The 26459-nt window shown below is 47.8% G+C and overlaps 2 protein-coding genes across 3 annotated transcripts; one reads left to right on the top strand and one right to left on the bottom strand.

The window, feature by feature from the left end:
- Positions 1 to 1760: 1760 nt before the first annotated feature.
- Positions 1761 to 12261, bottom strand: nudt13 (nudix (nucleoside diphosphate linked moiety X)-type motif 13). Of its 2 annotated transcripts, none has more exons than XM_075457408.1 (9): positions 11765 to 12261; positions 7741 to 8083; positions 7514 to 7656; positions 7057 to 7164; positions 6854 to 6960; positions 6321 to 6446; positions 5555 to 5666; positions 2461 to 2615; positions 1761 to 2383 (listed from the first exon to the last, which is right to left on the bottom strand). In XM_075457408.1, the coding sequence occupies exons 2-9, from the start codon at positions 7824 to 7826 to the stop codon at positions 2189 to 2191; spliced, it is 1032 nt and encodes a 343-aa protein (XP_075313523.1). In that variant the 5' UTR covers positions 7827 to 8083; positions 11765 to 12261; the 3' UTR covers positions 1761 to 2188. The 2 variants fall into 2 exon arrangements, with proteins under 2 accessions (XP_075313523.1, XP_075313522.1); XM_075457407.1 differs by having other exon boundaries at positions 11790 to 12261.
- rpp30 (ribonuclease P/MRP 30 subunit) lies at positions 12220 to 26338 on the top strand. Its single transcript, XM_075457409.1, has 11 exons — positions 12220 to 12347; positions 13312 to 13370; positions 15690 to 15812; positions 15887 to 15958; positions 16129 to 16218; positions 18519 to 18635; positions 18733 to 18762; positions 18986 to 19023; positions 25503 to 25582; positions 25694 to 25768; positions 26176 to 26338. The coding sequence occupies exons 1-11, from the start codon at positions 12266 to 12268 to the stop codon at positions 26211 to 26213; spliced, it is 804 nt and encodes a 267-aa protein (XP_075313524.1). The 5' UTR covers positions 12220 to 12265; the 3' UTR covers positions 26214 to 26338.
- The last annotated feature ends 121 nt before the right edge of the window (positions 26339 to 26459 follow it).

The following is a 26459-nucleotide window of genomic DNA, read 5'->3' as shown; positions in this document are numbered from 1 at the left end:
AGCTAGCCGCTGTGAGCAACGCACTTCCGGTTTCGCCGTTTTGACTGCTCTCGTCCCGTTAACTGAATTTGACCGTTCAAATGGCGATGGGCGACGTCACGTTACGTTGCATCTTGGGTAGTTTGAGTGTGACAAGTGACCTCATGATGAATACTCAACATTTCGGCGAATCTAGTATGCATCTAGTGTACATCTGGGAACTTAAAAAAGTATGACTAGTAGGAATAGTAGGAGAAGTAGGCGGTTTCGAACACAGCCCCAGAAATGCACGGCGTACATTTAAAAATAAAACCGCGAATGCACTTCCGGTTGAATCGTTTTCCTCACAAATGAATTAATTATTAAACAGTATGACTTAAAATCTATCAATTCCCGGTCTATTGTATATATTGTTTTTATTTGTATTCAAGGTAAACACGAGAAACTTGTGCTAAAGAAAAAATAAATAAATGGACCAGACTCAGTGAGTAATTCCCTATAATATAGACCAGTGAGCAGTGCTGACCAACATGTCATTGGGGTCATCAGGTGGGAACCTCCTTTCATCTGTGTTTCGTCTAGTTGGGCCCACGATACCTCCAGCATGCTAGAGAGTGACCACTGGCGTCCCAGAGTCACCCCCCTAAAGCCAGCCATCACTGCTCCTCACACCACAACAACCATCTTTTACAGCCACAAGCCCAGCCTCTCACCAACTGCACACCAGTCACAGCGGGGTGGGGATGCAAACCCTGGTTCGGGTAGGGGGTAATGAAAGTATAGAGGGTGCCAGAGGTGGAGGCAGGACAAGACACACGAGCAGATTCAGCAGACAAACTCACCTAAACAGTCCTATAATCAGCAAAAATGCCAGCAGAAGCAAAGCCATACACCTCACTCAAAGCCAACTCACCCAAAATGGCCGCCTGGTTTCAAAAGGCTCACATGGGCCACACCCTCCACTTAAATATCCTGAACTTCTTCTTTGCTTCTTCCAAGAGTCTGTTTACCCTAAGTGCCCCCCCTGCTGGGCCCCCAGCTGCTATTGCTTCTTCTTATCCAAATCCACTGACTGGACTTTACTGTCTCATCTGACACTTCTTTCACTATTTTCCTCACACTCTGTCCACTTACACCCAGCTCCCTCAGCAATGAGACAACAGACTTTGCAACAAATCCTCTACATCCTACTTCCACTGGACAGATTCTAACCTTCCATCCTCGCTGCTCTGCTTCTGCCCCCAACTCCACATATCTAAGCTTTTTCCTTTCATATGCTTCTGCTACTAATTCCTCCCAAGGAACAGTCAGCTCTATGAAATAGACTCTCATTCTACTCCTAGACCACAAGACTGTATCAGGCCTTAGATTTGTAGAGGCTATCTCCTGGGGAACAACAAGCTTATTTCCTAAATCTACCTGCATCTCCCAATCACAAGCATCCTCCAAGCTGCCGTGCCTCCTTATCGTCTTATTAACTTTCTCCCCCTCTTGAACAAACTGAATTGCCCCTCTCTTCACCTTAGACCCTCCTAAGTTTACTGTATAGTAAACTTTTGTTTGGTCAGTGCACATTTTCTCTTAAGCTATTACTCATATCCATAAGCCAACATCTCATAAGATGCCATAGGCCTATACATTTTATTGTGTACTATAGAGTGCGTCACTGCCGTTTCATTATCATTTCATTTTGACTTTATTGCATTTTCTATACATTTGTTTCAGTTAGTTTTTCTGTGATCAATGAGAAAACATAAAAAACACACCAAGTCACAACATGATCAAATGTTCTGTAGACTTTACTCAGTGAGACATTCACAATAGGCCAACGCTTTTTTGTTTTTGTCAACTACTTCTTCACAACATCTCAACATGTCGTCAGTGTTGTGAAACATGAATTTGAATGGCCTCAGGATCGCTCCAGATGGTTTATTCTGTTCTGAACACATCCCGGTTCGTTTGAAATAAATGCCATTTGCTGATATTGTTGTGGACACGTGACATCCTTGGTTTGGCACGAGGGCAATGCCATGTGTTTGCTGAGGAATTGTGCGTTACAAATATCCTCCCGAGGCGACTGTAACAGTGCAAAGTTGGCTCATGGAGGGAAAAACAGAAGTGCTGACCAGGGGGCGGGGCCAGAATCGGAGCAGGGCCAGAATCGGAGCGCCATCAGCTGCTCGCTGTGTTCTGACATCATGTTCTGACATCACGCCGAGCCCTCGCCGCGGCGCTGCCGCTCCCACCACTCCGTGATCAGGTGGTTGGCGACGGCGTGCCTGGGAGGCAGCCAGAGGACGGGGGGGTCGCCGGACCTGGGCGGGGTCTTCACCTGCAGGGCGCCGGCGATTTCCTCCGGGCTGAACCAGCGAGCGTCCTCCAGCTCCGAGCGGTCCACGTCCAGCTGCGTGGGAACCGCAGCAGGTCAAATGACGGCGGAACGTACACAAAGAAAGCACCTGTAGAGTGGGCGGGGCTCACCTGGGAGTGGGCGGGGCTTACGGTGGCGTGGAAGCCCAGCATGAAGGAGCTGTTAGGAAACGGCCAGTGCTGCGACGAGCTGTAGGACAGACTCCGGACCTCCAGTCCCACCTCCTCTGCCACCTCCCTGCACAGGGTCTGCTCCAGAGTCTCCCCTGGAACCAGAACCAGAACCAGTCAGACACATGAGAACCAGAACCAGTCAGACACACCAGAACCAGAACCAGTCAGACACATGAGAACCAGTCAGAAACACCAGAACCAGTCAGAGACACCAGAACCAGAACCAGTCAGACACACCAGAACCAGTCAGAGACACCAGAACCAGAACCAGTCAGACACACCAGAACCAGTCAGAGACACCAGAACTAGAACCAGTCAGACACATGAGAACCAGTCAGACACACCAGAACCAGAACCAGTCAGACACATGAGAACCAGACCCAGAACCAGTCAGAAACACCAGAACCAGTCAGACACACCAGAACCAGACCCAGAACCAGTCAGACACACCAGAACCAGAATCATGCAGTTTTGAAGGATGAGCATGGGGGGGACATACAGGTGTGTCATCAAGTGATACTCAGGTGTGTCAGCAGGTGATACTCAGGTGTGTGATCAGGTGATACTCAGGTGTGTGATCAGGTGATACTCAGGGGTGTGATCAGGTGATACTCAGGGGTGTGATCAGGTGATACTCAGGGGTGTCAGCAGGTGATACTCAGGTGTGTCATCAGGTGATACTCAGGTGTGTCAGCAGGTGATACTCAGGTGTGTGATCAGGTGATACTCAGGTGTGTCATCAGGTGATACTCAGGTGTGTCAGCAGGTGATACTCAGGTGTGTCATCAGGTGATACTCAGGTGTGTCATCAGGTGATACTCAGGTGTGTGATCAGGTGATACTCAGGGGTGTGATCAGGTGATACTCAGGGGTGTGATCAGGTGATACTCAGGTGTGTGATCAGGTGATACTCAGGTGTGTCATCAGGTGATACTCAGGTGTGTCAGCAGGTGATACTCAGGTGTGTCATCAGGTGATACTCAGGTGTGTCATCAGGTGATACTCAGGTGTGTCAGCAGGTGATACTCAGGTGTGTCATCAAGTGATACTCAGGTGTGTGATCAGGTGATACTCAGGTGTGTCAGCAGGTGATACTCAGGTGTGTCATCAGGTGATACTCAGGTGTGTCAGCAGGTGATACTCAGGTGTGTCATCAAGTGATACTCAGGTGTGTGATCAGGTGATACTGAGGTGTGTGATCAGGTGATACTCAGGTGTGTGATCAGGTGATGCTCAGGTGTGTCATCAGGTGATACTCAGTTGTGTGATCAGGTGATACTCAGGTGTGTGATCAGATGATACTCAGGTGTGTCATCAGGTGATACTCAGGTGTGTGATCAGGTGATACTCAGGTGTGTCATCAGGTGATACTCAGGTGTGTGATCAGGTGATACTCAGGTGTGTCAGCAGGTGATACTCAGGTGTGTCATCAGGTGATACTCAGGTGTGTGATCAGGTGATACTCAGGTGTGTCATCAGGTGATACTCAGGTGTGTGATCAGGTGATACTCAGGTGTGTCATCAGGTGATACTCAGGTGTGTGATCAGGTGATACTCAGGGGTGTCAGCAGGTGATACTCAGGTGTGTCATCAGGTGATACTCAGGTGTGTGATCAGGTGATACTCAGGGGTGTGATCAGGTGATACTCAGGGGTGTCAGCAGGTGATACTCAGGTGTGTGATCAGGTGATACTCAGGTGTGTCATCAGGTGATACTCAGGTGTGTCAGCAGGTGATACTCAGGTGTGTCATCAGGTGATACTCAGGTGTGTCATCAGGTGATACTCAGGTGTGTGATCAGGTGATACTCAGGGGTGTGATCAGGTGATACTCAGGGGTGTGATCAGGTGATACTCAGGTGTGTGATCAGGTGATACTCAGGTGTGTCATCAGGTGATACTCAGGTGTGTCAGCAGGTGATACTCAGGTGTGTCATCAGGTGATACTCAGGTGTGTCATCAGGTGATACTCAGGTGTGTCAGCAGGTGATACTCAGGTGTGTCATCAAGTGATACTCAGGTGTGTGATCAGGTGATACTCAGGTGTGTCAGCAGGTGATACTCAGGTGTGTCATCAGGTGATACTCAGGTGTGTCAGCAGGTGATACTCAGGTGTGTCATCAAGTGATACTCAGGTGTGTGATCAGGTGATACTGAGGTGTGTGATCAGGTGATACTCAGGTGTGTGATCAGGTGATGCTCAGGTGTGTCATCAGGTGATACTCAGTTGTGTGATCAGGTGATACTCAGGTGTGTGATCAGATGATACTCAGGTGTGTGATCAGGTGATACTCAGGTGTGTCAGCAGGTGATACTCAGGTGTGTGATCAGGTGATACTCAGGTGTGTCAGCAGGTGATACTCAGGTGTGTCATCAGGTGATACTCAGGTGTGTCATCAGGTGATACTCAGGTGTGTGATCAGGTGATACTCAGGTGTGTCAGCAGGTGATACTCAGGTGTGTCATCAGGTGATACTCAGGTGTGTCATCAGGTGATACTCAGGTGTGTCATCAGGTGTTACTCAGGTGTGTCATCAGGTGATACTCAGGTGTGTCATCAGGTGATACTCAGGTGTGTCAGCAGGTGATACTCAGGTGTGTGATCAGGTGATGCTCAGGTGTGTCAGCAGGTGATACTCAGGTGTGTGATCAGGTGATACTCAGGTGTGTGATCAGGTGATACTCAGGTGTGTGATCAGGTGATACTCAGGTGTGTCAGCAGGTGATACTCAGGTGTGTCATCAGGTGATACTCAGGTGTGTCAGCAGGTGATACTCAGGTGTGTCAGCAGGTGATACTCAGGTGTGTCAGCAGGTGATACTCAGGTGTGTGATCAGGTGATACTCAGGTGTGTCAGCAGGTGATACTCAGATGTGTCATCAGGTAATACTCAGGTGTGTCAGAAGGTGATACTCAGGTGTGTCATCAGGTGATACTCAGGTGTGTCATCAGGTGATACTCAGGTGTGTGATCAGGTGATACTCAGGTGTGTCATCAGGTGATACTCAGGTGTGTCAGCAGGTGATACTGACCCATGTCACAGAAACCGGCCAGAGCGCTGTACAGCCCCCGAGGAAAAGACGCCTGACGGCCAAGGAGACACCGCTTTCCATCGGAAACCAGGACGATCACCACCGGAGACATCTGCAGGGAAACAGTCAGAAAACAGTTAGAAAACAGTCAGAAAACAGTCAGGAAAACAGAAAACAGTCAAGAAAAAAGTCAGGAAACAGTCAGGAAACGGTTAGAAAACAGTCAGAAAACAGTCAGAAAAAAGTCAGGAAAAAAGTCAGGAAACAGTCAGGAAACGGTTAGGAAAACAGAAAACAGTCAGAAAACAGTCAAGAAAAAAGTCAGGAAACAGTCAGGAAACGGTTAGAAAACAGTCAGAAAACAGTCAGGAAAACAGAAAACAGTCAGAAAACAGTCAAGAAAAAAGTCAGGAAACAGTCAGGAAACGGTTAGAAAAACAGTCAGAAAACAGTCAGGAAAAGTCAGGAAACAATCAGAAAACAGTCAGAAAACGTTAGAAAACAGTCAGAAAACGTTAGAAAACGTTAGAAAACAGTCAGAAAATGTTAGAAAACGTTAGAAAACAGTCAGGAAACAGTCAGAAAACGTTAGAAAACGTTAGAAAACAGTCAGAAAATGTTAGAAAACGTTAGAAAACAGTCAGAAAATGTTTTAATAACGTTAGAAAACCGTTAGAAAACCGTTAGACTGCATTTTACCACGGTCTGGTTTAAATTGGGTTTGGTTCTGATCAGACTCAGGGCGGGTTCGGTTCTCGGTCATCACCTTTGGGTAGTAGACTATAGAACTGCTGCTGCAGACCCTCTGGCTGCCGGCCTGGTTCCGCTGGGTCGGGTGGCCTGTAGCACTGCAGAACCTGTGGGTCTGATGCCATCGCAGCAGAGCCTGAGCCTGCAGGAAGACCGGCGTCAGGACCACAACATGGACCACAACATGGACCAGCACATGGACCACAACATGGACCAGAACATGGACCAGCACATGGACCAGAACATGGACCACAACATGGACCAGAACATGGACCAGCACATGGACCAGAACATGGACCAGAACATGGACTAGAACATGGACCAGAACCTGGACCACAACATGGACCAGCACATGGACCACAACATGGACCAGAACATGGACCAGCACATGGACCAGAACATGGACCAGAACATGGACCAGAACATGGACCACAACATGGACCAGCACATGGACCAGAACATGGACCACAACATGGACCAGAACATGGACCACAACATGGACCAGAACCTGGACTGGATCACATAGAACCTCAGAGTGTAGTTACCCACCTTGGCCACGAGGGGCGCCTCTGGTCCTGGCAGGAGAAAGAAGGCTTTCCTCAGATCGATGAAGGTTCCCTGACACTCTGCAGCTACTGCTGCCTGGTCCAGTTCTCCTGAACAAAAACCAGAATCAGGTCCAGTTCTCCTGAACACACACCAGAATCATCCACATTATCCAACACATTCATCCAAACTGCATCTATTCATACCAACATCCAGACAGAACTGAGTTTGGTTCTGTTCAGAGCAGCCAATCAGAACCGACTCCTTCAGCAGAGATCCGTCAGAGCCGAATCTCTCCAGGACCGACCGCAAATCTGGAACAAGAGCAAAAAATTTCTGTTTGAGAGGCACCGACCTGAGCCTGATGCTGAACTCTACCTCTGTGGACTGGTTCTGGAACCTGTGGTCCTGGTCTACCTGTGGTCCTGGTCTATCTGTGGTCCTGGTCTTGGCTCTGAGGTGGTTCTGGTCTTGGTCCTGGTCTAACCTGTGGTCCTGGTCTAACCTGTGGTTCTGGTCTACCTGTGGTCCTGGTCTACCTGTGGTCCTGGTCTTGGCTCTGAGGTGGTCCTGGTCTAACCTGTGGTTCTGGTCTACCTGTGGTCCTGGTCTTGACCTGTGGTTCTGGTCTAACCTGTGGTTCTGGTCTTGGCTCTGACGTACCTGGGCAGCTGAGGCTGACGGGTCGGAGGGTTCCCGTGTCTTGGTGCTGCAGCAGAGGACTCAGGCGGTGGAACAGGAAGATGTGGCCCTCCTGGAGCGCTGCGGCACACGCCTCATCGTCCTCCTTCAGCCGGTTCATGTACCTGAGAGGACGGATCCATAATCAATCAATAACTAATCAATAACTAATCAATCAGGTCATCAGTCAGTGGGACGAGCTCCCGAACCTCATCCTGGACACGAAGTCTGAGCAGCAGCGGGTCGGCTGACCGGCGGAGAAAAGGGTCCTCAAAGGTCTGAGCAGGGCGGCCATTTTGGGCTGGAGGACGCTGAAGTGGGCTGAACCGGTCTGGTCTGGCTGAAGTGGGCTGAACCGGTCTGGTCTGGCTGAAGTGGGCTGAACCGGTCTGGTCTGGCTGAAGTGGGCTGAACCGGTCTGGTCTGGCTGAAGTGGGCTGAACTGGTCTGGTCTGGCTGAAGTGGGCTGAAGTGGTCTGGTCTGGCTGAAGTGGGCTGAACTGGTCTGGTCTGGCTGAAGTGGGCTGAACCGGTCTGGTCTGGTTCTCCTGCCTGCAGACATGGAGCAGGGCACAGTGGAACCGTGGCTGCAGTTGGAAACTGTCAGAACAAAAACTGCAGAGAGTCCTGAGCAGACAGAGGCTGTGTTCGAAACCGCCTACTTCTCCTACTATTCCTTCTAGTCATACTAGTCATACTACTCCCGGATGCATACTAGATTCGCCGAAATGTTGGGTATGCATCATGAGGTTACTTGTCACACTCTAACTACCCAAGATGCAACGTAACGTGACGTCGCCCATCGCCATTTGAACGGTCAAATTCCGTTAACGGGACGAGAGCAGTCAAAACGGCATAACCGGAAGTGCGTTGCTCACTGCGGCTAGCTTTAGAACCGAATTCGTGGGAACAAAATTGTAAACAGCCGGTATTTTGTCAGATTTTCAACACCTTGGGGGTCTAAACGACTACTTTCTCACCTGAAAATGTTTCAAATGCAAACTACATACTACATACTTCCATACTGAATACTACATACAACATACTACATACTACATACTTCCATACTGCATACTACATACAACATACTACATACTACATACTTCCATACTGCATACTACATACAACATACTACATACTACATACTGCATACTGCATACTACATATAACATACTGCATACTACATACTACATACTGCATACTACATATAACATACTGCATACTACATATAACATACTGCATACTACATACTACATACTGCATACTACATACTACATACTACATACTGCATACTACATACTGCATACTACATACTGCATACTACATACTACATACTGCATACTGCATACTACATACTACATACTACATACTACATACTGCATACTACATACTACATACTACATACTGCATACTACATACTGCATACTGCATACTACATACTACATATAACATACTGCATACTGCATACTGCATACTACATACTGCATACTACATACTGCATACTACATACTACATACTGCATACTACATACTGCATACTACATACTACATACTACATACTGCATACTACATACTACATACTGCATACTACATACTGCATACTGCATACTACATACTACATATAACATACTGCATACTACATACTACATACTACATACTGCATACTACATACTACATACTGCATACTACATACTGCATACTGCATACTACATACTGCATACTACATACTACATACTGCATACTACATACTACATACTACATACTGCATACTACATACTACATACTGCATCCTACATACTACATACTGCATACTACATACTACATACTACATACTGCATACTACATACTACATACTGCATACTACATACTACATACTACATACTGCATACTACATATAACATACTGCATACTACCATACTACATACTGCATACTACATACTACATACTGCATACTACATACTACATACTACATACTGCATACTACATATAACATACTGCATACTACATACTACATACTGCATACTACATACTACATACTGCATACTGCATACTACATACTACATACTGCATACTTCCATACTGCATACTACATACTACATACTACATACTGCATACTACATACTTCCATACTGCATACTACATATAACATACTGCATACTACCATACTACATACTGCATACTGCATACTACATACTACATACTGCATACTGCATACTACATACTGCATACTACATACTACATACTGCATACTGCATACTGCATACTGCATACTACATACTGCATACTGCATACCGCATACCGCATACCGCATACCACATACCACATACTACATACTGCATACTGCATACTACATACTGCATACTGCATACTGCATACTACATACTTCATACTGCATACTGCATACTACATACTTCCATACTGCATACTACATACTGCATACTACATACTGCATACTGCATACTGCATACTACATACTACATACTGCATACTACATACTACATACTTCCATACTACATACTACATACTACATACTGCATACTTCCATACTGCATACTACATACTTCATACTGCATACTACATACTACATACTTCCATACTGCATACTACATACTACATACTACATACTGCATACTACATACTTCCATACTGCATACTACATACTACATACTGCATACTGCATACTACATACTGCATACTGCATACTACATACTTCCATACTGCATACTGCATACTGCATACTACATACTGCATACTACATACTACATACTGCATACTGCATACTACATACTGCATACTACATACTGCATACTGCATACTACATACTACATACTGCATACTACATACTACATACTACATACTGCATACTGCATACTACATACTGCATACTGCATACTACATACTTCCATACTGCATACTGCATACTGCATACTACATACTGCATACTGCATACTACATACTGCATACCGCATACTACATACTACATACTGCATACTACATACTACATACTACATACTGCATACTGCATACTGCATACTACATACTGCATACTACATACTTCCATACTGCATACTACATACTGCATACTGCATACTTCCATACTGCATACTACATACTACATACTGCATACTGCATACTACATACTGCATACTACATACTTCCATACTGCATACTACATACTGCATACTGCATACTTCCATACTGCATACTTCCTACTACATACTGCATACTTCCATACTGCATACTACATACTACATACTACATACTGCATACTACATACTACATACTGCATACTACATACTACATACTGCATACTACATACTGCATACTACATACTGCATACTGCATACTGCATACTTCCATACTGCATACTTCCTACTACATACTGCATACTGCATACTTCCATACTGCATACTACATACTACATACTACATACTACATACTGCATACTACATACTGCATACTACATACTTCCATACTGCATACTACATACTGCATACTGCATACTTCCATACTGCATACTTCCTACTACATACTGCATACTGCATACTTCCATACTGCATACTACATACTACATACTACATACTGCATACTACATACTACATACTGCATACTACATACTACATACTGCATACTACATACTACATACTACATACAGTTACAGCATCTGCTGGTTAACAACAGATGCTGTAATCCTGGACCTGGATTCTCTGCAGCCCAGATGTTGAACTGCTGGCTGTGAGCTTCTGTCCATGTTGTCTGCTGAGAGAGTTCACCTGAGCTACCTGCTGACGCTGTGTGACATCATCAGCTACCTGCTGACGCTGTGTGTGACATCATCAGCTGAGCTGTTGCTAAGCAACAGAAACAACAGCCCGACCCACTGATGGAGACCTCTGAAGGTTTCTCATACACCTTCCTCTCTTATGTTTTATCCTGTTATCTGTAACAGCTGATCTTTGATAATAATTAATACTGCAGGAATATATTTCCTGGGATCTTTCCGGGATTAATAAAGTTTTATTGAACTGAAGTGAAAAAGTAAGTTCAGGACATCCAAACATCACTCCGTCTTTAGGCAGCTTTAAACTTCTGCTCAAACACTTTCTGTCAGTAAGTTTGTTTACATGTTCCAACAACAACAACAACATGGTTTTGGGTTCAACCACACACACACGCACAGAAACACGCCCGCGCACAATGACATGTTCCAGTTATGTGTTAGTTTGTGTGAAACCTTGAAAACATCTGTCCGTCCGAACCTTAGAAAGTCACCAGATCTGTTCGGTTCTGTTCGGTTCTGTCATCAGTCATCAGATCAGTCAGATTCACAAAGTCAGCTGTGAATTCACTGCATGTGCACGCGTGTCCGGCTTATATCAGGGCTGACCTCTTCTTCTTCTTCTTCTTCTTCTTCTTCTGCTGCTCGTTCATCGGCAGGCTGCGCAGCTGCGCCACCTGTTGGAACCGAGCCATTGTTTTTATTTACTTAGATTTTCTTACATGTTTATTGTGAGCTGAAACGCTGGGAGCTGTGACTGAGAAGCCAACAGAATCCGTTTCAGTGTGAAACCAACAGAACCAGCAGCCAAACCCCGGACAGATCTGACCCGCTCTGCCAGACTGAGGCGAGATCTCCTTTTTTCCGAGGTTCTCGGAATGCAACATGGCGCCTGCTGTATTTTGACTCATTCTCCCAGCATGCCTTTCGGCCGGGCCCTCGTGTCGTATCGGCGTCATGTCGGCGTTCATGGACCTGAACGTGTTGTTTTCTGCGGACAGAAGCAGGCTGCAGAGCGTGGTGGAGACGGCCGCTCACCGTAAGTGTCCGCAGCCTTAAATCAGCACTTTTATAGCCGGAGTTCTGCAGCGGCCGTGGCGGCGCCGCCTCTGACAGAACCGGGACCCCACCAGCAGCGCTGCGGGTCCGCTGCTGTGTCCGGGGGTCCCTCCTCCGTTCCGGCTGGAGATGAGAACAACTGACCCATCACTTTGAATAAGCTGTGATCAGCTGATGAGCTCAGAAAAACAGACAGCAAACTGACACCAGACTCCGTTAAAAAATACCGCAATTAAAAGAAATTAAAGTTAAAAAACTATTTAGATGAACTTTAAATCGATTAAACTTTCCTTCAGTCAGTGGTGTGTTAATCAGTGTTTACCGGCAGGTTGTAACAACAACAACAACAACAACAACAACAAGCCATGATATTCGAACTGTCCCGGAAATAAGAGAAGAAGAAAATCCTGAAGTTTTTTTTTTACTTCCATAAGGAACAAATAACAGTTTTTTCAATTGAAATAAATTCTGTTTATATAGCCCAAAATCCCAAATAAAGTCACCTCAAGCCACTTCAAAGATACAGTTTGATTTAAGCCAATCAAATCCAATTCATACAGAGCCATTCAAAAAGCAGCCGAGCTCAGGAAACCAACAGGTTGCATTAAAACTTCTCTCTGATCCAATCACCCGTCCTGAGCGTGCACGACAGGAAGAACGTCACACAGCCTCATTACATGGGCACTCATAACTTTAAGTGATATTTCACAGGTTTTTGATCTGTTAAGCTCTCAGATGGCATAAAAAACTCTTAACTCTTTTTGGTTTTGGGTGATCCAAAGCGCCTGAAGGAAGCAGCTCAGACAGATGATGTCCCGGGTGAGAACATTCTGTGCTTTCCTTATTGTTCGGGTATTCAGACTCACCTGTGTGGTTGTGCCATGAAAACAGCTCCAGACAACAGGTGGACTGCGTTTTAACGAGTGTCTCTGTTACTCCCACAGTGGGTTTCTCCACCATCGCCATCAACTATGTGTTTGAGCCCACGACCAAGAAGAAACAGGTGAGAAAAACACTGTCACACACAAACCATTCTTACTCTGATTAAGGAGTTTTAGCTGCCTGTAAACATGTTGTACCCCAGCTGTACCCCAGCTGTACCCCAGCTGTACTCCGGCTGTACTCCAGCTGTACTCCGGCTGTACCCCAGCTGTATTCCAGCTGTACCCCAGCTGTACCCCAGCTGTACCCCAGCTGTACCCCAGCTGTACTCCAGCTGTACCTCAGCTGTACCCCAGCTGTACCCCAGCTGTACCCCAGCTGTACCCCAGCTGTACCCCAGCTGTACTCCAGCTGTACCCCAGCTGTACTCCAGCTGTACCTCAGCTGTACTCCGGCTGTACTCCAGCTGTACTCCAGCTGTACTCCAGCTGTACCCCAGCTGTACTCCAGCTGTACCCCAGCTGTACTCCAGCTGTACTCCAGCTGTACTCCGGCTGTACCCCAGCTGTATTCCAGCTGTACCCCAGCTGTACCCCAGCTGTACCCCAGCTGTACCCCAGCTGTACTCCAGCTGTACCTCAGCTGTACTCCAGCTGTACTCCGGCTGTACCCCAGCTGTACTCCAGCTGTACTCCAGCTGTACCCCAGCTGTACCCCAGCTGTACCCCAGCTGTACTCCAGCTGTACTCCAGCTGTACTCCAGCTGTACTCCAGCTGTACCCCAGCTGTACTCCGGCTGTACCCCAGCTGTACTCCGGCTGTACCCCAGCTGTACTCCAGCTGTACTCCGGCTGTACCCCAGCTGTACTCCGGCTGTACCCCAGCTGTACTCCAGCTGTACTCCAGCTGTACCCCAGCTGTACTCCGGCTGTACCCCAGCTGTACTCCAGCTGTACCCCAGCTGTACCCCAGCTGTACCCCAGCTGTACTCCAGCTGTACTCCAGCTGTACCCCAGCTGTACTCCGGCTGTACTCCAGCTGTACTCCGGCTGTACCCCAGCTGTACTCCGGCTGTACCTCAGCTGTACCCCAGCTGTACTCCAGCTGTACCCCAGCTGTACTCCAGCTGTACTCCAGCTGTACCCCAGCTGTACTCCGGCTGTACCTCAGCTGTACCTCAGCTGTACCTCAGCTGTACTCCAGCTGTACTCCGGCTGTACCCCAGCTGTACTCCGGCTGTACTCCGGCTGTACTCCAGCTGTACCCCAGCTGTACCCCAGCTGTACCCCGGCTGTACCCCAGCTGTACTCCGGCTGTACCCCAGCTGTACTCCGGCTGTACCCCAGCTGTACTCCGGCTGTACCCCAGCTGTACTCCAGCTGTACCCCAGCTGTACCCCGGCTGTACTCCGGCTGTACCCCAGCTGTACCCCAGCTGTACCCCAGCTGTACCCCAGCTGTACCCCAGCTGTACTCCGGCTGTACTCCAGCTGTACTCCGGCTGTACTCCAGCTGTACCCCAGCTGTACCCCAGCTGTACCCCAGCTGTACTCCGGCTGTACCCCAGCTGTACTCCGGCTGTACCCCAGCTGTACTCCGGCTGTACCCCAGCTGTACTCCGGCTGTACCCCAGCTGTACCTCAGCTGTACTCCAGCTGTACTCCGGCTGTACCCCAGCTGTACCCCAGCTGTACTCCGGCTGTACCCCAGCTGTACCCCAGCTGTACCCCAGCTGTACCCCAGCTGTACTCCAGCTGTACTCCAGCTGTACTCCAGCTGTACTCCAGCTGTACCCCAGCTGTACCCCAGCTGTACTCCGGCTGTACCCCAGCTGTACTTCGGCTGTACTCCAGCTGTACCCCAGCTGTACTCCAGCTGTACTCCAGCTGTACTCCGGCTGTACTCCGGCTGTACTCCAGCTGTACCCCAGCTGTACTCCAGCTGTACTCCAGCTGTACTCCAGCTGTACCCCAGCTGTACTCCGGCTGTACCCCAGCTGTACTCCGGCTGTACTCCGGCTGTACTCCAGCTGTACCCCAGCTGTACTCCAGCTGTACTCCAGCTGTACCCCAGCTGTACCCCAGCTGTACTCCAGCTGTACTCCAGCTGTACTCCAGCTGTACTCCGGCTGTACTCCGGCTGTACTCCAGCTGTACCCCAGCTGTACTCCAGCTGTACTCCAGCTGTACTCCAGCTGTACCCCAGCTGTACCCCAGCTGTACTCCAGCTGTACCCCGGCTGTACCCCAGCTGTACTCCGGCTGTACCCCAGCTGTACTCCAGCTGTACTCCGGCTGTACCCCAGCTGTACCCCAGCTGTACTCCAGCTGTACCCCAGCTGTACCCCAGCTGGGACACAGATGTACCCCAGATGTAACCCCTGTACTTCTGATCATTAATCACTGATCAATAAAGTAAATTGTGTTTGTTTCCTCTCTGCAGGAAGTCCCCACCCCTACGCCGATCAATGAGCTGATTGATCAGCTGCCTGTGGTTCAGGGCCGCTCTCGACCAATCAGAGTTCTGAACAGGCTGACGGTGGTGATGTCAGACTCCAGTCACTTTGTGAGTGTTGATCCGAGCCTATAGATCAATAACCTGAGAGGTGAGTGTCTGATTGTGTCTGTATGTGCGCTCAGAGGCCGAACGAGCCGGAGTATCGTCGCTTCGACCTCCTCGCTGTCCAGCCGACCACAGAGAAACTGTTTCATGTGAGCTTCACTCTGTTCATCTCAACTCCCAAAACAAACAAGTCTTACAACGGCAATAAAGAAAAGAAAAATGTCACAATGTTCTGAACTTACATTACTTAAAAATGAAAACAACAACAAGCAGGATTTACGCTGTGGTACTTTAACATGTCAGAACTCTCTGTCTCCAGGCGGCGTGCATGCTGTACGAGGTCGACATCGTCTGCATCTCAGTGACGGAGAAACTGCCCTTCTTCTTCAAGAGAGCGCCGATCAACGGGGTGACAACACACACTTTACTGTTGTTTGCTACACCTCACAGCCTGATCAGCAGTTCTGCAGAAAAACAGAAAAAACACCAAATAAAACAGAAAATAAAACACAAAAAACACAAAATAAAACAGAAAAACACAAAATGAAACAGAAAAAACACAAAATAAAACAGAAAAAACACAAAATAAAACAGAAAAAACACAAAATAAAACAGAACAAACAGAAAATAAAACAGAAAAAACACAAAATAAAACAGAAAAACACAAAATAAAACACAAAAAACACAAAATAAAACACAAAAAACACAAAATAAAACTCAAAAAACACAAAATAAAACACAAAAAACACAAAATAAAACACAAAAAACACAAAATAAAACTCAAAAAAACACAAAATAAAACACAAAAAAACCCACAAAAGAAAACAGAAAAACATTTAAAAAAAACAAAAAAACCAAAAACAAAACAGAGCCATGATCAGCAGTTCTGCAGCTTCCTGAAGCTCTCAGAGTTTTCTGCTTCTTCCCTCTCTTCAGCCCTTGTACCTGAGCATCTTCAGAGGAATGTGTTTTTTCTTCGTTAAGCCACTTAACTCTGAGCTGTGAACCATTCAGGCAGGAAAAAGGCTCCTAACTCAAGGGATGGACCAGTGTTGTGTCCACATTTTAAACTGGATCTTTAGGCACTTTGTTCCCAGCAGCCTGTCACAGAGACACATCATTTGTTCCCATTTCTTTAGCTGCATGTGTGAAAAACAGCTTCATAGTTTCAACTTTTTTGTACATTTACGTTAAAACTGCTTTCAGTTACCAAAAGAGTCAAATTAATATAAGAAATTCAGTTTAAAAAAAAATCCTAATCCCAAAATAATGAACGTTATCACGTCTAAAAGTAGAAAAGTAGGAAAAAAACAGACAAAAATAAGAATTATATGTTATTCAACATCAAGAAAAAGTAAATAAGATTCAATTTAAAGCTTAAAAAAGGAATAGAAAATATAATCTGATGACTAATTATGGAACAATTAATATAAATGAAATGATTAAACTGTTTTATGCCACCAGAAATGAATAATCTAGAAGCTCTTTGTGGGTTTTAGGCTGGAATTAAGATTTGTTCCCATTTCTTTAGCTGCATGTGTGAAAAACAGCAAAGATAACACAGTGTGACAGACAGAAAACAGGATTTCTGCAGCAACAAGCTGATTCCCAAAGAGCTGTTAGCTGGAAACTTGGCATATCTCAGCATGGTGTGCAGTGTGTCCTTAAAACATTTGAGGAAACTGGACAAGTGGAGGACAGAAGAAGAAGTGTCAGGCCTAAAGAACTATCTCCAGCAGATGAACAGGATCTGAAAGTGATGTCCTTAAGAAAGAGGAAAAAATCCAGCAAAGACCTGACACAGGAGCTGAGAGATGCATCTGGACCTTCAGCTGATCCATCTGCTGTTGGCCCAAGCCTGATCAGAAATGGGCTCCATGGAAGGGTGGCTGTCAAGAAGCCGTTCTTAAGGAAGGGAAACAGGGAGAAAAGGCTGAGCTGTGCCAAAGGACAACCCAGTCTCACAGAAAATATGTGATAGCTACGTTGGTCCACAAGGGAAAACGTGGTATTGTCACAATTTGGCCCCCAAAAATGTGACAATACCACGTTTTATTTGGCCTATTCATTTACATTGCTTCGCAACCAGGTCACGTGACTATCAAGTTTCCCTCAGCTAAAGAAAGAAAATGGCCGACTGTCGACCTTTTTTTCTGTGAAAAACATAACATTTTAAGAAAGCATCTGTATGCATTTCGATGGCATTTCTAGCGAGATCTATGCATCATATTTTCATAAGAATGTAGACGATCTTTCGTTTATTAGTTTCGCCAAAGATTTTAGTATCTCCTTGAAAAAACGTAACAATAAAACATTTTGTACCGTTGTTAAGGTGGTTGCTATGGAGCAATGTAAATGAATAGGCCAAATAAAACGTGGTATTGTCACAATTTTGGGGGCCAAATTGTGACAATACCACGTTTTCCCTTGAGGACCAACGTAGCTATCACACGTTTTGCTGTGAGACTGGGTTGGGATGACACAAGAAGTGGACTGAAAATCAGCGGCAGCAGGTCTGATGGAGGGATGAATCCTCCCCAGAGCCCAGACCTCAACATTACTGAAGCAGTGTGGGGTCATGTTGGCAGAGAACGCAACAAAAGGCAGCCCACATCCAAAGAAGAGCTTTGGGATGTCCTTCAAGAAGCCTGGAGAACTATTCCTGAACACTCCTCAAAGGAATGACTCAGAGCTTGTGTGTGTTGGCAGGCCATAGACAGAGGTGTGGTGTTCGAGGTGTCCTACGCCGCCGCCATCAGAGACTCCACCATGAGGCGCTACACCATCGCCAACGCCGTGTGTCTGATGGAGAGCTGCAAAGGAAAGGTGTGCGCCGTGGGCCTGGCGTGGGATTGGTGGTCTGCTGTGTGACATCATCACTGACATCACAGATGTAACCTGAAAGGTGTTTTGTGTTTTTCAGAATGTGATCCTGTCCAGCGCAGCTGAGAAGGTGAGTCACCGATCTGTGGTCTCCTCCTCTTTTCCTCTGCAAAGCATGCTGGGAGTTTGGCTGGGAGCGTTTGGCTGGGAGCGTTTGGGTGGGAGTGTTTGGGTGGGAGTGTTTGGGTTAGTTCTGCCCATTGGTTTGGACCGGTCCTTCAGAGCCTTGTGGCTCTGTAGTTTTGACCCTTTGGGGCCACCGTACTTCTCTAATCTGATCTTTGTGTTTTCAGGCTCTGGAGCTCAGAGGACCGTATGATGTCACCAACCTGTATCCTCCAATCAGTGATCGACACACACTGTGTGCGTATCAGGTTAGAGTCAGTGTTTAAGTGTTGACTTACAGGTGTTCCTGATGTGTTCCTGATGTGTTCCCGATGTGTTCCCGATGTGTTCCTGATGTGTTCCTGATGTGTTCCCGATGTGTTCCCGATGTGTTCCCGATGTGTTCCTGATGTGTTCCTGATGTGTTCCCGATGTGTTCCCGATGTGTTCCTGATGTGTTCCCGATGTGTTTGTGTTCCCGATGTGTTCCCGATGTGTTCCCGATGTGTTTGTGTACCCGATGTGTTTGTGTTCCCGATGTGTTCCTGATGTGTTCCCGATGTGTTTGTGTTCCCGATGTGTTCCTGATGTGTTCCCGATGTGTTTGTGTTCCTGATGTGTTCCTGATGTGTTCCCGATGTGTTTGTGTTCCCGATGTGTTTGTGTACCCGATGTGTTTGTGTTCCCGATGTGTTCCTGATGTGTTCCCGATGTGTTTGTGTTCCCGATGTGTTCCCGATGTGTTCCCGATGTGTTCCCGATGTGTTCCTGATGTGTTCCCGATGTGTTCCCGATGTGTTTGTGTTCCCGATGTGTTCCTGATGTGTTCCCGATGTGTTCCCGATGTGTTTGTGTTCCCGATGTGTTCCCGATGTGTTCCCGATGTGTTTGTGTTCCTGATGTGTTCCCGATGTGTTCCCGATGTGTTCCTGATGTGTTCCCGATGTGTTCCCGATGTGTTTGTGTTCCTGATGTGTTCCCGATGTGTTCCCGATGTGTTTGTGTTCCTGATGTGTTCCTGATGTGTTCCCGATGTGTTTGTGTTCCCGATGTGTTCCCGATGTGTTCCCGATGTGTTTGTGTTCCCGATGTGTTCCCGATGTGTACCCGATGTGTTTGTGTTCCCGATGTGTTCCTGATGTGTTCCCGATGTGTTTGTGTTCCCGATGTGTTCCCGATGTGTTCCCGATGTGTTCACGATGTGTTCCCGATGTGTTTGTGTTCCCGATGTGTTCCCGATGTGTTCCCGATGTGTTTGTGTTCCTGATGTGTTCCCGATGTGTTCCCGATGTGTTCCCGATGTGTTTGTGTACCCGATGTGTTTGTGTTCCTGATGTGTTCCTGATGTGTTCCCGATGTGTTCCCGATGTGTTCCCGATGTGTTTGTGTTCCTGATGTGTTCCCGATGTGTTTGTGTTCCTGATGTGTTCCTGATGTGTTCCCGATGTGTTCCCGATGTGTTCCCGATGTGTTTGTGTTCCCGATGTGTTCCCGATGTGTTCCCGATGTGTTTGTGTTCCCGATGTGTTCCCGATGTGTTCCCGATGTGTTTGTGTTCCCGATGTGTTCCCGATGTGTTCCCGATGTGTTTGTGTTCCCGATGTGTTTGTGTACCCGATGTGTTTGTGTTCCCGATGTGTTCCTGATGTGTTCCTGATGTGTTCCCGATGTGTTTGTGTTCCCGATGTGTTCCCGATGTGTTCCCGATGTGTTCCCGATGTGTTTGTGTTCCCGATGTGTTCCCGATGTGTTCCCGATGTGTTTGTGTACCCGATGTGTTTGTGTTCCTGATGTGTTCCCGATGTGTTCCCGATGTGTTCCTGATGTGTTCCCGATGTGTTCCCGATGTGTTTGTGTTCCCGATGTGTTCCCGATGTGTTCCCGATGTGTTCCCGATGTGTTCCCGATGTGTTTGTGTTCCTGATGTGTTCCTGATGTGTTCCCGATGTGTTCCTGATGTGTTCCCGATGTGTTCCCGATGTGTTTGTGTTCCCGATGTGTTCCTGATGTGTTCCCGATGTGTTCCCGATGTGTTCCTGATGTGTTTGTGTTCCCGATGTGTTCCTGATGTGTTCCTGATGTGTTCCCGATGTGTATGTGTTCCCGATGTGTTCCTGATGTGTTTGTGTTCCCGATGTGTTCCCGATGTGTTCCTGATGTGTTCCTGATGTGTTCCCGATGTGTTCCCGATGTGTTCCTGATGTGTTCCTGATGTGTTCCCGATGTGTTCCCGATGTGTTTGTGTTCCTGATGTGTTCCTGATGTGTTCCCGATGTGTTTGTGTTCCCGATGTGTTCCCGATGTGTTCCCGATGTGTTTGTGTACCCGATGTGTTTGTGTTCCCGATGTGTTCCTGATGTGTTCCCGATGTGTTTGTGTTCCCGATGTGTTCCCGATGTGTTCCCGATGTGTTCCCGATGTGTTTGTGTTCCCGATGTGTTCCTGATGTGTTCCCGATGTGTTCCCGATGTGTTTGTGTTCCCGATGTGTTCCCGATGTGTTCCCGATGTGTTTGTGTTCCTGATGTGTTCCCGATGTGTTCCCGATGTGTTCCCGATGTGTTTGTGTACCCGATGTGTTTGTGTTCCTGATGTGTTCCTGATGTGTTCCCGATGTGTTCCCGATGTGTTTGTGTTCCTGATGTGTTCCCGATGTGTTCCCGATGTGTTTGTGTTCCCGATGTGTTCCCGATGTGTTCCCGATGTGTTCCCGATGTGTTTGTGTTCCTGATGTGTTCCTGATGTGTTCCCGATGTGTTCCCGATGTGTTTGTGTTCCTGATGTGTTCCTGATGTGTTCCCGATGTGTTTGTGTTCCCGATGTGTTTGTGTACCCGATGTGTTCCTGATGTGTTCCCGATGTGTTTGTGTTCCCGATGTGTTTGTGTTCCCGATGTGTTCCCGATGTGTTCCCGATGTGTTCCCGATGTGTTTGTGTTCCCGATGTGTTCCTGATGTGTTCCTGATGTGTTCCCGATGTGTTTGTGTTCCCGATGTGTTCCCGATGTGTTTGTGTTCCCGATGTGTTCCCGATGTGTTTGTGTACCCGATGTGTTTGTGTTCCTGATGTGTTCCCGATGTGTTCCCGATGTGTTCCTGATGTGTTCCCGATGTGTTCCCGATGTGTTTGTGTTCCCGATGTGTTCCCGATGTGTTCCCGATGTGTTTGTGTTCCCGATGTGTTCCCGATGTGTTCCTGATGTGTTTGTGTTCCCGATGTGTTCCCGATGTGTTCCCGATGTGTTCCCGATGTGTTCCCGATGTGTTCCCGATGTGTTTGTGTTCCCGATGTGTTCCCGATGTGTTCCCGATGTGTTCCCGATGTGTTCCCGATGTGTTTGTGTTCCCGATGTGTTCCTGATGTGTTCCCGATGTGTTCCCGATGTGTTTGTGTTCCCGATGTGTTTGTGTTCCCGATGTGTTTGTGTACCCGATGTGTTCCCGATGTGTTTGTGTTCCCGATGTGTTCCCGATGTGTTCCCGATGTGTTTGTGTTCCCGATGTGTTCCCGATGTGTTCCCGATGTGTTTGTGTTCCCGATGTGTTTGTGTACCCGATGTGTTTGTGTTCCCGATGTGTTCCTGATGTGTTCCTGATGTGTTCCCGATGTGTTTGTGTTCCCGATGTGTTCCCGATGTGTTCCCGATGTGTTTGTGTTCCCGATGTGTTCCCGATGTGTTCCCGATGTGTTTGTGTACCCGATGTGTTTGTGTTCCTGATGTGTTCCCGATGTGTTCCCGATGTGTTCCTGATGTGTTCCCGATGTGTTCCCGATGTGTTTGTGTTCCCGATGTGTTCCCGATGTGTTCCCGATGTGTTCCCGATGTGTTCCCGATGTGTTCCCGATGTGTTTGTGTTCCTGATGTGTTCCTGATGTGTTCCCGATGTGTTCCTGATGTGTTCCCGATGTGTTCCCGATGTGTTTGTGTTCCCGATGTGTTCCTGATGTGTTCCCGATGTGTTCCCGATGTGTTCCTGATGTGTTTGTGTTCCCGATGTGTTCCTGATGTGTTCCTGATGTGTTCCCGATGTGTTTGTGTTCCCGATGTGTTCCCGATGTGTTCCTGATGTGTTTGTGTTCCCGATGTGTTCCCGATGTGTTCCCGATGTGTTCCTGATGTGTTCCCGATGTGTTCCCGATGTGTTCCTGATGTGTTCCTGATGTGTTCCCGATGTGTTCCCGATGTGTTTGTGTTCCCGATGTGTTCCTGATGTGTTCCCGATGTGTTTGTGTTCCCGATGTGTTCCTGATGTGTTCCCGATGTGTTCCTGATGTGTTCCCGATGTGTTCCTGATGTGTTTGTGTTCCCGATGTGTTCCCGATGTGTTCCTGATGTGTTCCTGATGTGTTCCCGATGTGTTCCCGATGTGTTCCTGATGTGTTCCTGATGTGTTCCCGATGTGTTCCCGATGTGTTTGTGTTCCTGATGTGTTCCCGATGTGTTCCCGATGTGTTCCTGATGTGTTCCTGATGTGTTCCCGATGTGTTCCCGATGTGTTTGTGTTCCTGATGTGTTCCCGATGTGTTCCCGATGTGTTTGTGTACCCGATGTGTTTGTGTTCCCGATGTGTTCCTGATGTGTTCCCGATGTGTTTGTGTTCCCGATGTGTTCCCGATGTGTTCCCGATGTGTTCCCGATGTGTTCCCGATGTGTTCCCGATGTGTTTGTGTTCCCGATGTGTTCCTGATGTGTTCCCGATGTGTTCCCGATGTGTTTGTGTTCCCGATGTGTTTGTGTTCCCGATGTGTTTGTGTTCCCGATGTGTTCCCGATGTGTTCCCGATGTGTTTGTGTTCCCGATGTGTTTGTGTTCCCGATGTGTTCCCGATGTGTTTGTGTTCCCGATGTGTTCCCGATGTGTTTGTGTTCCCGATGTGTTTGTGTTCCTGATGTGTTCCCGATGTGTTCCCGATGTGTTTGTGTTCCCGATGTGTTCCCGATGTGTTCCCGATGTGTTTGTGTACCCGATGTGTTTGTGTTCCTGATGTGTTCCTGATGTGTTCCCGATGTGTTTGTGTTCCTGATGTGTTCCCGATGTGTTCCCGATGTGTTTGTGTTCCCGATGTGTTCCCGATGTGTTCCCGATGTGTTTGTGTACCCGATGTGTTTGTGTTCCTGATGTGTTCCCGATGTGTTCCCGATGTGTTTGTGTTCCTGATGTGTTCCCGATGTGTTCCCGATGTGTTTGTGTTCCCGATGTGTTCCCGATGTGTTCCCGATGTGTTTGTGTTCCTGATGTGTTCCTGATGTGTTCCCGATGTGTTCCCGATGTGTTTGTGTTCCTGATGTGTTCCTGATGTGTTCCCGATGTGTTCCCGATGTGTTTGTGTTCCCGATGTGTTTGTGTACCCGATGTGTTTGTGTTCCCGATGTGTTCCTGATGTGTTCCTGATGTGTTCCCGATGTGTTTGTGTTCCCGATGTGTTCCCGATGTGTTCCCGATGTGTTTGTGTTCCCGATGTGTTCCCGATGTGTTTGTGTACCCGATGTGTTTGTGTTCCTGATGTGTTCCCGATGTGTTCCCGATGTGTTCCTGATGTGTTCCCGATGTGTTCCCGATGTGTTTGTGTTCCCGATGTGTTCCTGATGTGTTCCCGATGTGTTCCCGATGTGTTCCCGATGTGTTTGTGTTCCCGATGTGTTCCCGATGTGTTCCTGATGTGTTTGTGTTCCCGATGTGTTCCCGATGTGTTCCCGATGTGTTCCCGATGTGTTCCTGATGTGTTCCCGATGTGTTCGTGTTCCCGATGTGTTCCCGATGTGTTCCCGATGTGTTTGTGTACCCGATGTGTTCCTGATGTGTTCCCGATGTGTTTGTGTTCCTGATGTGTTCCCGATGTGTTCCCGATGTGTTTGTGTTCCCGATGTGTTCCTGATGTGTTCCCGATGTGTTCCCGATGTGTTTGTGTTCCCGATGTGTTTGTGTACCCGATGTGTTTGTGTTCCTGATGTGTTCCTGATGTGTTCCCGATGTGTTCCCGATGTGTTCCTGATGTGTTCCCGATGTGTTCCCGATGTGTTTGTGTTCCCGATGTGTTTGTGTTCCCGATGTGTTCCCGATGTGTTCCCGATGTGTTTGTGTTCCCGATGTGTTCCCGATGTGTTCCCGATGTGTTCCCGATGTGTTTGTGTTCCCGATGTGTTCCCGATGTGTTCCCGATGTGTTTGTGTTCCCGATGTGTTCCTGATGTGTTCCCGATGTGTTCCCGATGTGTTCCCGATGTGTTCCCGATGTGTTCCCGATGTGTTTGTGTTCCCGATGTGTTTGTGTTCCCGATGTGTTCCTGATGTGTTCCCGATGTGTTCCCGATGTGTTCCCGATGTGTTCCCGATGTGTTCCCGATGTGTTCCTGATGTGTTTGTGTTCCCGATGTGTTCCCGATGTGTTCCCGATGTGTTCCCGATGTGTTTGTGTTCCCGATGTGTTCCCGATGTGTTCCCGATGTTTTCCCGATGTGTTCCCGATGTGTTCCTGATGTGTTTGTGTTCCCGATGTGTTTGTGTTCCCGATGTGTTTGTGTTCCCGATGTGTTTGTGTTCCCGATGTGTTCCCGATGTGTTCCCGATGTGTTCCTGATGTGTTTGTGTTCCCGATGTGTTCCTGATGTGTTTGTGTTCCCGATGTGTTCCCGATGTGTTCCCGATGTGTTTGTGATCCCGATGTGTTCCCGATGTGTTCCCGATGTTTTCCTGATGTGGCCCTCAGAGCGTTGCTCTTCGGTTTGTCAGACGGAGATGCCAAAGAAGCCGTGTCCTCCACCTGCAGAGCTGCTCTGCTGCATGCAGGTTGGTTCTGACCCAGTAAAGTTCTGCTGATGCTGTCAGAAACCCTCTGACCACAGTGTGTGTGTGTGTGTGCGTGCGTGCGTGCGTGTGTGCGTGCGTGTGTGTGTGCAGAAACCAGGCAGACCGCCAGCGGCGCCGTGTTCACGCTGAGGACCCAGCAGGAGGCGCCACAGGACCCGGCGGACTGTAAGTTTTCTCCCGGGTCGGTCCAGCTGAGTCTGAGGTGAAGACGAGTCCGACCGTCAGAATCAGAACACCGAGCGGGTTGATCCTGGTGCGGTTCTGCAGAACTACAACAGAACCTGAACCTGACCCAGTGGACTGGATCCAGACCTCCTGGAGCCAGAACCTCCCGGGACCTCCTTCAGCGTGTTCTCGTTCTGCATCAGTGGCGCCGGACCGACGTCACGTCGACCCGTTTTCACCTCAGACTCCACAGAACGCCACACATCCCCAGGGATTCAACGATTCAGTCCCAAATATCTGGGCTGAACCGAGTTGGTACCAGACGGACTGAATCGTTGAATCCCTGGGGATGTGTGGCGTTCTGTGGACTCGGTCCTGACCTGAGCTCTCTGTGTTCACCTGTGCAGGTGAGGCGCCCGCAGCCAAGAGGGCCAAACCCACCTGAAGGAGGACGGCCCGGGGGAGGAGCCACCAGGGGGAGGAGCCATCCAGAGTTCTTCTTCTGCTTTAGTTTTCAGTCATGTGACATTTTGAGTTCTGATTTTGGGTCAATAAATGGTTTAAAAATGACTTCCTGTTTGGTTTTCATTTCTATCGTTTCCATAACAAAACAAGCCGTGAGTCATGTGACCCGGCAGCTTCTGCTGCCGCCTGCCAGACAACACCCTGGGTTTATCAGTTCCCATGAAAC

Source organism: Odontesthes bonariensis, chromosome 23 (assembly GCF_027942865.1).
Source record: "Odontesthes bonariensis isolate fOdoBon6 chromosome 23, fOdoBon6.hap1, whole genome shotgun sequence".
Classification (NCBI taxonomy): Eukaryota; Metazoa; Chordata; class Actinopteri; order Atheriniformes; family Atherinopsidae; genus Odontesthes; species Odontesthes bonariensis.
The sequence above is the reverse complement of the archived record's forward strand: the minus strand, read 5'-3'. Positions and strand labels throughout refer to the sequence as shown.